This window comes from Peromyscus eremicus, unplaced genomic scaffold (genome assembly GCF_949786415.1).
Source record: "Peromyscus eremicus unplaced genomic scaffold, PerEre_H2_v1 PerEre#2#unplaced_3409, whole genome shotgun sequence".
In the NCBI taxonomy this organism is placed as follows: Eukaryota; Metazoa; Chordata; class Mammalia; order Rodentia; family Cricetidae; genus Peromyscus; species Peromyscus eremicus.
The window spans coordinates 19,657-35,390 of NW_026737643.1; the positions used below are offsets into that span (position 1 = coordinate 19,657).

Consider the following 15,734-nt stretch of genomic DNA (forward strand, 5'->3'; position numbering starts at 1 on the left):
GCTCCTTCCTCTCTGGACAAGGTTCCCCTCGCTAAGCATGGATGGGAAGGGCTGTGCCAAGGTGGCAACAGCGAACCCAGAACGTCAGACACTGGGATAAATAAAACAGTGGTGTCCAGCTCAGAGCGGTCGAGCGCCTGCCTCGGAGCCACGCAGATCAAGGACTCGGTATCAAGGGGCAGCTGGGCAGAGTCTGGCCTTCTGCGGCTCCTGTCCATGTTCGCGGTCCTCCCTAGGAGTTGGACCCCAGCCCTGGTGGCCTTGGGTGTGTGCAAAGAGTGCTTGGCCCCGGGCCCTGTCTGCCCTCCCCTGCGCTTGGGACTCTGCCCTTCCTAGTGTTAAATAGAAACCTCTTTATTCTAAGTATCTACCATTCCTTAGTACGTTGGATTGGGGCCAGACCTTGAGGTGAGGGAAGAGGAGGTGGGGCGGGGATATTTGTGTAGAACCTTCCAGAAGGCCCCCCGCCATGCTGGGCTATGGGGGAGGAGGGTGCCGGGAATGACCTCGGTGGCCTGGGGGGGACTCTTCACTCATCCTGGCCTCTGTTTCCCTCCTGGGGGGACACTCCGGGCTGGGTGGGCTAGCCAAGGCACCTCCCATCCCGGAGGTCTCATGTGGGAGGCAGGAGGGTGGATCCGCAGCAGCATGGGCACCAGCAGCCTCAGCGCTGGGCTCTGGCTCTAACTGACGACGGAGGAGGCCGAGGCCGCAGGGGCAGACAAGCCAGGCTGGGCCTGGCCAGCCGGGAGACCGGGAGGCGCCCCAAGAAGAGAGGGAGGCCGAGGCAGAAGGAGGAGCGGGGCACGGGGATGTCCGCAAAGAAGGCGCGGTCCCGAGGGGGCGACAGGGGACCACCTTCAGACAGCTCCAGGTCCCGGGCCACCGCCAGAATCTCCTGACGGGCAGTTGCGTTTCGAAGTCCTCTGATGTCCAGGAGGGCGGCCACATGCTTCCGCCTGGAGGGAGAGGAGCACAGGGGTGCTCACTGGAGGGTCCCGGGATCCAGACGGCACCCAGCCCGTCGGTGCACCCCGCTTGAACTCTGGAACCCTGCCTCATCTCTAAGTGCCATCTCTTGTTCCTGTCTCCTGTGGCCATTTGCACATTTCCCATGTGGAATCTTCCAGAACTCTCACCTCCAAGCCCAGTCGGAACGTCCTTTGGTCCGGCGTCCCTAGTCCTCATTAATTTAGCTTCCAGTCTTCACCCTAACTTACCTCACCAGTCTACTCTTCAAAAGAATTTTTACAGTAATGGAGACTGGAGCAAGGATCTCACACCTGAGGGATTCTAGGCAGGGGCTCTACCACTGAGCCACACCCCAGCCCCTCACTGGGGGATTCTAGGCAGGGGCTCTACCACTGAGGCACACCCCCAGCCCCTCACTGGGGGATTCTAGGCAGGGGCTCTACCACTGAGCCACACCCCCAGCCCCTCACTGGGGATTTTAGGCAGGAGCTCGACCTCTGAACTGTGTCTCTATCCTTCCTTTTAGGTTTTATTTTCAGATAGTGTCTCACTAAATTGTCCAGGTTTGCCTTGAGCTTGTGATTCTCTCAGCCTCCTGGCTAGCTAGGTTTACACACCTGTGCTGCTACTTCCTGAACTCGGTCCAGGTGAACTCTCACTTGGTGGACACTGCAGCACACCCAGTGGTCCCACTGTCCTCACTCAGCCTAAGAGGGTCACCCGGCTACATCCCAAACCCTCTCTGCAGGTTTGGAACTTCCCCACCTCGGACAGCCAAACCTCAACTCACTTCATTTAGATCGGTCCAGACCCATCCCCTAGAACACCAACTTCACTCCTGACACATTCCCCCAAAGGGGCACCTCTGAAAGTCCCAGGACAGGGTTACAGTTCACGGTCGAGTCATCCTTGAGTTCAAAACCAACTCTGTTCTGCAAGACCTCATCCTAAATCCCAGTTACCGTCTCCATTCCACCTCACTCAGCCAAAACAGACCTCCAAAACTGGTGAGAAAGATCGGGCCTGTGATCCCAGCCCCGAGGCAGGAGGATTGCCACACATTGGAAACCAACCAACCCAGGCTGCCTCAGAACAAACCCCAAACGAGGGCTGTCAAGATGTCTCAAGACACTTGCCGCCAAACCTTAGGGCTGGTGTTCAGAAATCCCTGGGAATCAATCACACGGTGGAAGGAGAGAAAGGACCCCTCGCAAGGTGACCTTTGACCCTCACATTTGCCCAGTGGCATGTGTGCTCCCCATCCCCACAATTAAAACATGAGAATAGTAAACAAAGATTCCGGGGCGGCAGGTCTTTAATCCCAGCACTCGGGAGGCAGAGGCAGGTGGATCTCTGTGAGTTCGAGGCCACCCTGGTCCACAGAGGGAGTTCCAAGTCAGCCAGGGCTACACAGAGAAACCCTGTCTTGAAAATCAAAACAAAACAAACAAACAAATAATAATAAAATCTTACTTTCACCATTTCTACAATCCCCCTGTGGTGCTGTGGATGGGACCCAGAACTTTATGTATGCTAGGTGAATGCTCTACCACTGAGCCATACCATCAGCCCTCACCGGGAGATTCTAGGTAGATGCTGCCCACTGGCCACATGCCTAGCTGTCATTTAAGCATTTAAATCTCTCAAAGTCACTTTCTTTCTTCCCTTTTCTTTTTTGAGTCTGGTGCTTTATATAGCTCTGGCTGTCCTGGAACTCACTCTATAGACCAGGCTGGCCCTGAACTCAAGAGATCCAGCAAACCCCTGCCTCCGGAGTGCTGAGATTAAAGACGTGCGCCACCATACCGGGCTGGACTGTACTTGTTACTGTCTGACTGCCCTAGATAATGATGACGGTGTAATTCCCGCAACCAGTCCACAATTACGGTATTACCATCCCTGGGCAGCAGATAAGAATGAGACTCAGGGAAGGTCCCAGCGAAAGGAAGTGGCCCACCTAGATTCGAACGTGCCCTGGTTGCTGTCCCCTGAGTGTGCAACCCGCATGCCCGTGTGTGTTCCCCGTGTCCCCGGCGGTTCCCTGCGTGGCCAGCCCTTCCTGCCGCCAGGCGGCCTGCGCCCCCCTTGCCCTGGGCTTCCTGTGGCCGCTTGTTTGTTTGTGAGCACTGGTGGCTGCGGCGGCCGAAGGAGGGAAATCGTATTAAGAATGCCCTAGTCCCAGCAGGAAACGGCCGTCGGACACGCTCACCGCCACCCTGCCCTGGCGCGGGCCAGGAAACGCTGGGACGGATGCCAAGGAGACCCGGGCCTGGCTGCATCTCACCTGATGTCTGGGTAGTCCCGCACAAGCACCCCGACCTCCACCTGGATGCTCGGAGTGTCCTCCAGCTGCAGGATCTCGGCCAAATGCGGCACCACCTGGTCCAGCCAGGAAGCCTGGGACTCCTGTGGGGACAAGGGCTCCAGGGTCACCCCATGCAAGCTCTCAATACCCCTTTCGTGCTGAGCCCTGCTCTTGCCCGGGCCCTTGCCCATGTGTAAAAGGGCACAGAAGGCAGACCCTGGCCAGGAGGTAGCTAGAACCTTTACTTATGTAAATCCGGGGTTGGGTCACAGGATTTAAAACCGGCCAGTTGGCCAGTTGGTGGTGGCACACACCTTTAATCCCAGCACTCGGGAGGCAGGTGGATCTCTATGAGTTCGAGGACAGCCTGGTCTACAGAGCAAGTTCCAGGACAGCCAGGGCTACACAGAGAAACCATGTCTTGAAAAATAAAACAAAACAAAAACCAAAAACCCTGCCAGCTAGAGTGGCACACTCCTTTAATCCCAGCACTTGGGAGGCAGAGGCAGGCGGATTTGTGTGAGTTCAAGTCCAGCTTGATCCACCCTCCAGGACAGCCAAGGCTACACAGAGAGACCCTGTCTCAAAACAAAACAACCCTGACCTATGCCATGCAGGTTTGGTGACAAATGCCTATAATCCCGGCACGTGGGAGGCAGAGGCAGGGGGTTTGGGGGTTTCCATAGCCAGAGGTATAGAACTATTCCAAGTCAGGGGGTCAAGGGTCAGCATGTGCAGGGATTTGGGTTGCACCTTAGGCCCTGCCACCAAAAGCGGAAAGTGCAAAATGTGACCATGCGCAAAGCATGGCTAAGATGTCCTGAGGGGGTCCTCTGTGCTCTCTCCTAGGGCTGCCTGCAAGCCCATGACAATTATCTTGAAAATGTTTCAATAAACGCAACCTCCCAAGGACACAGGCTGCTGGTGAGTACATCCCCCACTCCCACCCCACCTATGACAACCCGGGACAAGAAAATTCTTGGATTTGATGACACTTAGATTCAGAGGTGTTTTCTTTTTTTTTTCTTTTTTATACTTTTTTTTGTTTGTTTGTTTTTTTGAGACAGGGTTTCTCTGTGTAGTTTTGGAGCCTGTCCTGGATCTCACTCTGTAGACCAGGCTGGCCTAGAACTCACAAGAGATCCGCCTGGCTCTGCCTCCCGAGTGCTGGGATTAAAGGCGTGCGCCACCACCGCCCGGCTTCTTTTATTTTTTTGAGACAAGGTCTCACTACATAGCCCTGGCTGGCCTGGGATTCAATACATAGACCAGGCTTCCTGGCTCGTCCTTCACAGTGCTGTTATTACAGGATTACCATGGCCAGTATATCTTTTTAATAATTTATTTAACTTTATTTTATGTGCATTGGTATGAGAATATCAGATTCCCTAGAACTGGAGTTATAGACACTTGTGAGCTGCCATGTGGTTGCTGGGAATTGAACCCGGGTCCTCTGGAAGAGCAGCCAGTGCTCTTAACCTCTGAGCCATCTCTCTAGCCCGTATGGCATTTTTTCTTTAAGGAAATATTTTAGCTGGGCATAGTGGTTGCACTCAGGAGGCATAGGAAGAAGTTTGTGAGTTTGAGGCAAATTGGGTCGACAGAGCGAGTTCCAGGACAGCCAGGAGTGCATAGAGAGACCATCTCAAAAACAAAACAAAACAAAAACTTATTTTATATGTATTGGTGTTCTTTCTGCACCGTGTGGATGCCTGGAGCCCCAGAAGCCGGAATACAGTGTTGGATAAGTTACAGACGGTTGTGAGCTGCCATGTGGGTGCTGGGAATAGAACTTGAGTTCTCTGCAAGAGTAGCCAGGGCTTTTAACCCTAAACCATCTTTCCAATCCCTGCCCCCCCTCTTTGAGGGGCTGTTTTTCGGCCTTAAACTCGCAATCCTCCTGCCTCAATCTCCCTAATGCTGGGTGGCAGGTGTGCACCATCACGAACCCAGTTTCTGTTGAAGGTCCGTTTCCAAGAAGAGCCTTCCCTCCTCCTGCTTTGGAGGCCAAGCAGCCCACCCCCACCCCCACCCCCAGCCTCCGTTCCCCAAGCCCAGCCGGGCACTCACCAGCCGCCTAAACAGCCGCTGTAGCTGTGCCGCATCCTCTCGGAGCCTCCCGGCCACGCGGCTGCGGGTCCTCGCGGAGCGACAGCGCAGGCGTCCGCGCAGCAGTGGTCGCACGTACTCCACCAGCGCCCGGCGGTGCAGTTCGGCCACCAGCACCTGGGGACAGTGGGAGGCCGGGACTCTCTCTAGATCGCTCCAACCCAGCAGGTTCATGAGGAACCCAGGTTCCACGCTCTGCGCATCCAAGCCGGGCACTCGGGACACCCGACGGGAACCCGCCCCGTCTCACCGAGTGCCCAGCTCCTCTACAGCTAGGCCCTCTACAGTTCCCTTCTCCTATCAGACCCTTAATCAGATACTACTTTCCCTAAAGCGTGCCCCACCCTAGGCTCCCCCAAACTCTTCCTTGCAGAAGACCCAACCTGGCCCTGCACTCTAGTTCCCAGGGGCACGTCTCCCAACTGCAGCCCCCAGATCCTTGAGGTGCCACCAGACACCCAACACCCCACTTGATAGGGTCTCCCCCAGAAGGAGCGCACTCTGGGCATCTCCACCCTCGAGCCCTCCATCCGGTCAACGCACCTGGTAAGGCTCATCCTGCATCCTGCGCAGGGCCAGGGCCTGGGCGCCAAGTGTGCCCACGATGCCATCCAGAGCCTCGGAGCTGCTCAGCCACTTCCTGCGCATCAGCTTGCTGAAGTGCGGCTGGGTAGGACAGCGGGGAGGGGAGGGTCACAGCCTCCTCTCTCCACCCTCCCACACATCTCTTAGGAAAACCTTCTTATCGTTTTTTTTTTTTTTTTTTTTTTTTTTGATGCACACTGTAACAGGCTGGCCTTGAACTCTTGATCGCCTCCATGTCCCAAAGACTGGGATTACAGGTGTGTGCCCCACTCCGGGCTGGGGACACTTCATTTAAACACTCCCCAGAGGGAAGAACAAAGGCTGTGTCCTGACTGAGGACGACATGGGGAGGAGGTAGTCCCTGCCTTGCTGCGACTCACAGAGTGCCAGCACAGAGTCAAAAATGGCTTCCTGGAGAGGGAAATCAGGCTGAGAGGACTGGAGGGTGTCAGACAGGGGAGCGAAGAGGGAGGGCTAAGCGCCTTCCAAGGTGTAGAATTCGGACAGCGATTGTGAGAGGTGGGATAGAGATCAACCTGGCTAGAGAGACCATTTACATCATTTTCAGGGAGCAGTGCAAAATGAAAACTGGGTGTGGAGGCGCACGTGTTTAATCCTGACACTCGAGGAGGATCTCTGAATTCTAGGCCAGCCTGGTCTACATAGGGAGTTCCAGACATAGTGAACCCCTGATTGAAAACAACAGAAATTGGGGACCCTCCTTCCAAAACTTTTAGGACTTTCAGAACTGTGTTCATCATCTTTATCATCATCATCATCATCATCATGATGTTGGTTTCTTTGAGACAAGGTTTCTCTGTGTAGCCCTGGCTGTCCTGGAACTCACCGAGATCCACCTGCCTCTGCCTCCTGAGTGCTGGGACTACAGGTGTGTGCCACTGAGTCAGGCTTTATCATCATTATTACCAATCCAATTGCTCCATCAGTGAATAATATCCTAATCATTTTCTTTTTCAGACAGAGTCTCATGTACCTCAGGCTAACCCCAAACTCCTTCCCTTCCTCTCTCATCTACCAGCTTTCTCAGGCCTTCCAGTGCCTCTGAATTTGTATCTCGAAACATACAATATGAGTAAAGATGAAGACCACAGACTTCTCTGGGCGTGGAGACTCATGCCTGGAAGCCTGGTATTCGGAAGGGTGAGGCAGGAGGTCGTGGGACTTGGAGGTCAGCCTAGGCTACATAGTGAGTTCCAGGCTAGTCAGGGCTACATAGAGAAACCCTGTCCCAACCCCCTAGCCCCCCCACCTTTAATCCCACCCTGAAGAAGCAGAGGCAGGTACATTTCTGTGACTTCCAAGCCAGCCTGGGCCACATAGTGAAACTGTGTCTAAAACAAAAAATAAGGGATTCAGTGGGGGGAGTTGGAGATATGGCTCAGTGGTAGAGCCCCTGCCTAGAATCCCCCAGTGAGGGGCTGGTGGTGTGGCTTAGTGGTAGAGCCCCTGCCTAGAATCCCCCAGTGAGGGGCTGGGGGTGTGGCTCAGTGGTAGAGCCCCTGCCTAGAATCCCCCAGTGAGGGGCTGGGGTGTGGCTCAGTGGTAGAGCCCCTGCAGAGAACCCCCAATGAGGGGCTGGGGGTGTGGCTCAGTGGTAGAGCCCCTGCCTAGAATCCCCCAGTGAGGGGCTGGGGTGTGGCTCAGTGGTAGAGCCCCTGCAGAGAACCCCCAATGAGGGGCTGGGGGTGTGGCTCAGTGGTAGAGCCCTGCCCAGTGTTGGAAGCCCTGAGCTTGGTCCCCAGCTCCTAAAGGGTCAAGAAAGCAAAGCTCTGGCATATCCTGCTGCAGTTAGTGCTTTGGGAGAGAATACTGCAATTCTCCAGGACCCCTATTCCTCCTCTTCCAGCAACAGATAGGGGTAGAGCTCCATTGGACATGTTGACTCTGAACTCCTAGGCTCAAGGGATCCATCCTCCTGCCTCAGCTTTCCTAGTAGCTGGAAGTAGAGGTGTGTACTGGCACCCCCATCTGTCTGGGTCAAGTCACTGTCCTGTTGTATTTTATTTTGTTTTATTGAGATAGGCTCTCCTTCTGTGAGTCTGGCTGCCCTGGAACTCACTTTGTAGACTAGCCTGGCCTCAAGCTGCCTCCAGAATGCTGGGATTAAAAGCACGTGCCACCACAGCTGACTGGCCAAAGGTACTGTATTTTTAAAAAATTTTATTTATTTATTTTTATTTTATGTGAACATTTGTCTGTGTGAGAGTGTTGGATCTCCTGGAGCTGGAAAGCTGCCATGTGGGTGCTGGGAATTGAACCCAGGTTCTCTGGAAGAACAGCCAGTGCTCTAAACCACTGAGCCATCTCTCCAGCCCAAGGTACTATATTTTAAGTGGAATAATCAGGGAACATCTCCCTAAGAATGAAAGAAGCTGGGCAGTGGTGGCGCACACCTTTAACCTCAGCACTTGGGAGGCAGAGGCAGGTGGATCTCTGTGAGTTCGAGGTCAGCCTGGTCTACAGAGTGAGTCTGAGCACAGTCAGGACTTCACAGAGAAACTCTGTCTTGCAAAACCAAAATGAAAAACAAACAAACAAATAAAAAGATTTGAAAGAAGCGAGGAGGGACCCGGGCTATTGGAGGAGGAGGAGCATCCGAGCAGAGGAAACCGCAAGGGCTGGGGGCCAGAGGCAGGAAAGCGTTAAGGGGCTATGGTGTGAGGAGACTCAGAGGTGGAGGAATGAGGTTTCAGAATAGCTGACTGAGGGGCCTGGGGGCACAGCAGGGCTTCTGGCTTTTTCTGTCGCCGATCTGGGAGTCTAGGGTGGATTCTGAGCAGAGAAAGGGTACGTTGGATCCCTTTATACTGCTACTGAATGGCTTTTTGCCTCCCTGCGGTCCACACAGGACCTAACCCACTTATTACCTCACCCCCTCACGGCATTTAGAGGCCAGTGGTAGCTGAAGAAGGCTCTGGGGGGCATGGAGAGGCATGACTTTGGGGGACCTCAGTAGGGAAAGTACTGCATAATCCCTCTCTTGCTGGCATCTCTCTGCCCATCCCACTCAGCCACATCCTCCCACCTCTTCCTTCCTATGCCCCCTTTTCCCCCCTCAAACAGTTCCAACATGGCATTCACCCCCAGCCCTCCCTGTTTCCCTGAACACTGAGTCATGGGTTAGAAGAAACTGTGGGGTATGGGGGGGGTGATGCCAATCCATCCTGGCACAGCCCCACCCCAGTCCCCTGTCTCACTCACCTGTAGTTCCTGGAATAACAGTTCGGCCAGGACGTGATGGCAGAGTCGGGTCACACGGTCCAGAGCCATGGCTGAAGCTTCCCGGGCGGGCTCACTTTCAGGGGGCCCCACCCTGGCCAGTCGCTCAGCCAAAGACCTGTGAGCATCAACAGGATTCAGAGCCCAGCCCTTCCACCATCTGAATGCCCCTGCCGGGACCAGCTGGGGCTGGGGTAGCAGATCTGTGATCCCAATTACTGAGGAAGCTGAGGCAGGGAGATGTAAAGTTCAAGGCCAGCCTGGGCTACACTGTGACTTTAAGACTAGCCTGAATGGGGCTGGAGAGATGGATCAGTGGTTAAGAGAACCCAAGTTCAGTTCCCAGCACCCACATGGCCACTCACAACCATCCATAACTCCAGCTCCATGTGACCTCACACCCTCTTTTGACCTCTGAGAGGACTGTATTTACGTGCAAACACACAAAGAATAAATATTTTTTAAAAAGACAGAAAGATAGCCGGGCGGTGATGGCACACACCTTTAATCCCAGGGCTCAGGAGACAGAGGCAGGTGAATCTCTGTGAGTTTGAGGCCAGCCTGGTCTACAGAGTGAGTTCCTGGCAGCCAGGACTACACAGAGAAACCCAGTCTCAAAAAACAAAACAAAACAAAAAACAACAAAAAAAAAAGACTAAAGGTTCATCCAATTCAAGGATAAAACTCTTGCCCAGTCTCCTAGGGCTTGGATCGGATCACCATCAATGGGGGGGAATAAAACAGAAAAGGAGCAATATACATGCATGCGGTAAAATATTGAAATACAGATACTGTCAGAACATAGTCCAAGAATGGAGCTGTGTGAGAAGGATCCTGAGTGCTTGTGAGAAATCTCTAAGAAGCCAAGACAAGAGTCTTGTGACCTCAGTTTATTAAAAACAGAGAATTGCCGGGCGGTGGTGGCGCACGCCTTTAATCCCAGCACTCGGGAGGCAGAGCCAGGCGGATCTCTGTGAGTTCGAGGCCAGCCTGGGCTACCAAGTGAGTTCCAGGAAAGGCGCAAAACTACACAGAGAAACCCTGCCTCGAAAAACCGAAAAAAAAACAAAAAACAAAAAAAAAACCCAGAGAATTGTTCTTGGACAATGCTTTCATGCCCCTCCCAGGCATAGTGGGTAGCTTGCTTCAGATTAGTCCTCACAACTGGCTATTGATATTTGTTTATTATGTATGCCTCTATGGAAAAACACGGTTTTGCCACGTGTGGCTTGTCTGCTGACTCCTCTTAAGAGTATAAACTGGCTGGGCGGTAGTGGCACACGCCTTTAATCCCAGCACTCGGGAGGCAGAGCCAGGCGGATCTCTGTGAGTTCGAGGCCAGCCTGGGCTACCGAGTTCCAGGAAAGGCGCAAAGCTACACAGAGACACCCTGTCTCAAAAAAAAAAAAAAAAAAGTATAAACTGTTCGATGCTCTGAATAAAGTTGGCTACTGCAGACTTTAGTCTGCCTCATTTATTGGCTCCATTCTCCCAGGTCCTACCATCTCTAGATTTTTTTTCACCAAGACAGGGTCTCTCTGTGTGGCCCTGGCTGTCCTGGAACTCGCTCTGTAGACCAGGCTCGCCTCGAACTCACAGAGATCCGCCTGCCTCTGCCTCCCAAGTGCTGGGATTAAAGGTGAGCGCCGCCACGCCCAGCTATCTTTTTGAGTGCATTGGTAAATGTGTAAACTAGCAGTCAGAATATATGCGGATAATACCAATACCATTGATTTCTCCCAAACAGGCCAGAATTTGGTGGTCAGGAGGATCATCATCATTTTTTATTATTTCATTTATGGGGGCATGCCTGCTAAGGCACACGTGTGGAGGTCAGAGGACATCTCGAGGGAGTCAGCTCTCTCCTTCCACCATGTGGGTCCCAGGGGTGAAGGTCAGGACATCAGGCTTGGTTGCAATCAGTTTTCACCACTGAGCCATCTCACCCGCTTGAACCCCCAATTTTATGAAGGCCATTTAGGGGTGCAGCTCAGTGGTAGGGTAGTAAGCAGGTGCGAGGAGCCCAGTTTCATCCCGGCAGCGATAATTAATCAACAAAGCCCGTCATGGAGGCAATTGCCTGTGCCCTCAGCCCTCGGGGGGCAGGTGCAGGAGGACCAGAAATGTTCAGGGATACATGAGTCCCGGTGCCAAAAACCTAGCCAATAGGTTAAATTTAGAAATTATATGTGGCCGGGCACTGTGGCGTACCCTTTAATCCCACCACTCAGGAGGTGGAGGAGAGCGGACCTCTGAGAGTTCAAAGCCTGCCCAGTCCACCTCCACATCGTAAATTCCAGGGCAGTCGGAGCTAGAGAGACCCTGTCTCAAAAATTAAATGCAATTTAAAGTAAGTTAATAGGAAAGAAAGGTTTCTTTGCACGCACATGTGGGGGCCACGGGTGAATATGAGTTGTCGTCATCAATGGCTTTTTTTTATTATTATTATGTGTATGGGGTGTTTTGCTGCATCTGTATCAATGTTCCACCTTTACACGTGGTACCTTTGGAGGCCAGAAGAGGGCGCCAGATCCCTTGGCTAGAACTACACACAGTTGTGAGCCTGAAAAGTTGGTGCTGGGAATCGAACCTAGGTCCCACGGAAGAACAGCCAGTGTTGTTTTGTTTCTGTTTTTTGTTTGTTTGGTTTTTGGTTTTTGTTTTCTTTTCAAGACAGGGTTTCTCTGTGTAGTTTTGGTGCCTGTCCTAGATCTCGCTCTGTAGACCAGGCTGGCCTCAAACTCACAGAGATCCGCCTGGCTCTGCCTCCTGAGTGCTGGGATTAAAGGTGTGTGCTACCAACGGCTGGCCTAGCCAGTGTTGTTAACCACCGAGCCATCTTTCAAGCCTCCACCTTATTTTTTGAGAAAAGAGTTTCACTATGTCCGGCGTTCACAATGGCTGCTGGGGATCCAAACTCGGACCTCCATTCTTAGAGGAGAATTATTTTCTCCTCTTATTTCTCCAGTTCTAACACAGATATTCCCCTTGGATGGATGGATGCTGCAGTCTGGACAGCCATGGGTCACCACCTCCACCACCCCCAGACCCGATGCCTCTGAAGTTCCGTGTCTACGCTCCCCTCTCCCAGGGTCAATGATATCCACCAGGAGGGAGCCTGTTTCCTCAGTTCAGCCGTCACCCAGACTCCCACACACTGTTCCCCACGGGTGTTCTCACCTCAGGGGGGGCCCACAGTTGACCAGAGAGATAGTCCTGCTGATGTAGGTCTCAGAGGGCAGTTCACGGATCCCTGGGTTCTCGTGGAATCGCTCCACTCGCTGCTGGAAGCTGACAGGAGAGGGGGCAATGGGCACAGAGGGCACGTGCTGCTGGTCAGAGCCTCGTGCCAGAAACAGGGGCTCTACCACTGAGCCACACCCCCAGCCTCTTACTGAGGGATTCTAGGCAAGGGCTCTACCACTGAGCCACACCCCCAGCCTCTTACTGAGGGATTCTAGGCAGGGGCTCTACCACTGAGCCACACCCCAGCCCCTCATTGGAAGAGTCTATGCAAGTCTTCTACTGCTGAGCCATGCCTCCAGGATTATAATTGTCTTTCTTTTCTTTTTAAAGATTAATTTTATTTTTAATTATGCACATGCATATGTCTCTGTGCACATGCATGCTGGTGCCTGGGGAGACCATGGACACGGGATCCCCCTGGAGCTGGAGGTACAGACAGTTGTGAGCCGTCTCACATGGGTCCTGGGACTGAATTCAAGTCCTCCCGTGCACTTTCAAGCAGGTGTCTCTGCCATTCATCCTGACTGTCTCAGTGTGAACCAGACCCTGATGGCCAGCCCGCACAGACCCCACTGGCCCTTACCTCTGCAGGAACTCCGACAGCCCCCACAGACCCGCCTTCCCCAACTGCCCCTTACCTCTGCAGGAACTCCGCCAGCCCGCCCAGGCAGCAGTGGGCCATTCTCTCCACGAACTCCTGACTGATGTGGGGCGCTCTCTCCGTGTGTTCTTCCAGCAGCTGTGTGCACCAGGAGGAGGAAAAGGGACGCGGTGAGCGTGGGGGTTCAGTGCCCCTTCCTCCCCTCCCTTGCCCCAGGCTATCCCCTTCCTCCTCCTACCTCACAAACATCTTGGGCCAGGTTGCTGGGCCTGTAGTCCATGCTGGCCCACTTTTCCTCATCTTCCTGCAGCACTCGGAGAAGGGCTGCGCGGGTCTGAGCCTGCCACAGGGGGATGGAGCAGCAGGAGTCAGGTGCAGCCTGGGACCTTGGCTCTCTCACCTGAGCAGCTCCACCAAGAATTTCTGGGCTCAACCCACAAACTCCGAGGTCAAGGAGATGCTTGGAACCTCCCCCACCTCCTCCTTCCCGCCTGCTTCCTAGGACTGAATATCAAAACCATGTGGTGTGGTGTGGATTTTTTTAAAGATATGTAAGGCAGATGTGAGTGGCGCACACCTCTAATCGCGGCACTCGGAAGGCAAAGGCAGGCAGATGTCTGTGAGTTCGAGGTTCAAGGCCAGCCTGGTCTAGAGTTCCAGGACAGCCAGGGCTACACAGAAACCCTGCTTGAGAAAGAGAGAGAGAGAGAGAGAGAGAGAGAGAGAGAGAGAGAGAGAGAGAGAGAGATTTGATAGATTTATATTTGCTTTTTTATGTGTTTATGTGTGTATTGTGTGTTTATATGTGTGTGTATGTGGTGTATGTGTGTTTATGAGTGTGTGTGTATGAGGTATGTGTGCATGTGTGTGTGTGCTTATGTGTGTGTGTAAGGTGTGTGTATGTATGTATGTGGTGTGTGTGTATGTGGTGTGTGTGTATGTGCTGTGTGTATGTGCTGTGTGTGTATGTGGTGTGTATGTTTGTGTGTGTATGTGGTGTGTGTGTATGTGGTATGTGTGTATGTGCTGTGTGTGTATGTGGTGCGTATGTTTGTATGTGTATGTGGTATGTGTGTATGTGGTGTGTGTGTATGTGCTGTGTGTGTATGTGGTGCGTATGTTTGTGTGTATATGTGGTGTGTGTGTGTGTGTGTGTATGTGTGTGAATATAAGTGCGCACAGAAGCCAGAAGAAGGTGTCAGATTCCTAGAGCTGGAATTACAGGTGGCCATGCACTGGCTGATAAGGACACTAGAAACTGAACTTGAGTTTCACTTAGCTGCTTAGCCATCTCCAGCTCCAACACCGTGTGTGTGTATGTGTGTGTATGTGTGTGTGTGTGTGTGTGTATATGTGTGTACACATACATAAACACACTATTTGTGGGTTTTGTTTGTTTGTTTGTTTTCCAGACAAGGTTTCTCCATGTAGCCCTGGCTGTCCTGAAACTCTGTAGACTAGGCTGGCCTCAGACTCAGAGATCTGTGTGCCTCTGTCCCCCAAATGCTGGAATTGAAGGGGTGAGCTACCACGTCTGAGTACACCTTGTATTTTTAAACTTTAACAGCCAAGGGGGTTAAAAGGTGTACATGTCACCATTTGAGGGTGGTAAGGCTCTGCTACTGGGTCCTGCCGAACAATTGTTTAAAATGCTCACATTTGTGCTGGGAAAGCAACCCAGTGGGAGAGCCTTGACCTCACAAGGACAAGGCTCTAGGTTATTCATGACACCGTACACAGAAAGACACACCTAAGAGTCCTGAATTCTGATTCAAGAATGCCAAAGGATAAATGATAGGTGTTTAGCACAGTGGTAGAGCCCCTGCCTAGAATCCCCCAGTGAGGGGCTGGGCGCCTGGCTCAGTGGTAGAGACCCTGCCTAGGGTCCCCCAGTGAGGAGCTGGGGTGTGGTTCAGTGGTAGAGCCCTGCCTAGAATCCTCCAGTGAGGGGCTGGGGGTGTGGCTCAGTGGTAGAGCCCCTGCCTAGAATCCCCAGTGAGGGGCTGGGGGTGTGACTCAGTGGTAGAGCACTTTCAGAAGGCCCCTGTTCCATCCCAGCAATGCGGAGGGGTGGTGGGTGGGGGGTGGAGGGGGGAACTCTGGATGTTTGCCTCTCTGATTCCCTCGTGCTTCAATTCAATGAGTGAGAGCAGCTTTACATGTGTTGACTCCAGCAGACTCCTCAGTAACCACTTGTTTTTGTTTCGTTTTGTGATTTTGAGACAGAATCCCACTATGCAGCCCTGGCTGGCCTGGAACTCCCTCTGTAGCCCAGGCTGGCCTGATTCATCTATCCGCCTGCCTCTGCTTCCCGAGGGCTGGGATTAAAGGTGTGTGCCCCCAGACTTGGTCATTCACTGCTTTCTCTTCTCGGATGTGGGAGTGTGTTGCCCGGATGCTGACATGCTGGGCTGCTGTGAGCATCGGGGCCTTGCAGTGAGACTCTGGGACTGGGGTCTGAACCTATGAAACCTTTGTGTGTTGTGGGTACACTTGGGAGGTGACATGAAATGTAGAAATGGTCAGGCAGTAATCTCAGCGCTGGGAGGTTGAGGCTCTGTGTCAAAAGAAAAAAGTTAAGAATAAAGAGAGAAAGAGATGGGGAAGGAAGGGAAGAGGGGAGGAAAGAGAGGAAGGAAAAAGGAAGAAAGGAAGGTTTGCTTTGGATGTCTACGT

The 15,734-nt window shown here is 52.9% G+C and overlaps 1 protein-coding gene across 1 annotated transcript; it reads right to left on the reverse strand.

Annotated features, from left to right (window-relative positions):
- Positions 1-619: 619 nt before the first annotated feature.
- Exoc3l2 (exocyst complex component 3 like 2) lies at positions 620-13,398 on the reverse strand (the record flags this gene model as incomplete). The annotated part of the gene is made up of 8 exons (XM_059253213.1): positions 620-959; positions 3,257-3,378; positions 5,348-5,503; positions 5,930-6,052; positions 9,194-9,329; positions 12,392-12,502; positions 13,096-13,196; positions 13,297-13,398. Coding segments are annotated over 8 exons (1,146 nt in total), but the record flags the coding sequence as incomplete, so codon positions are not given.
- Positions 13,399-15,734: the final 2,336 nt, after the last annotated feature.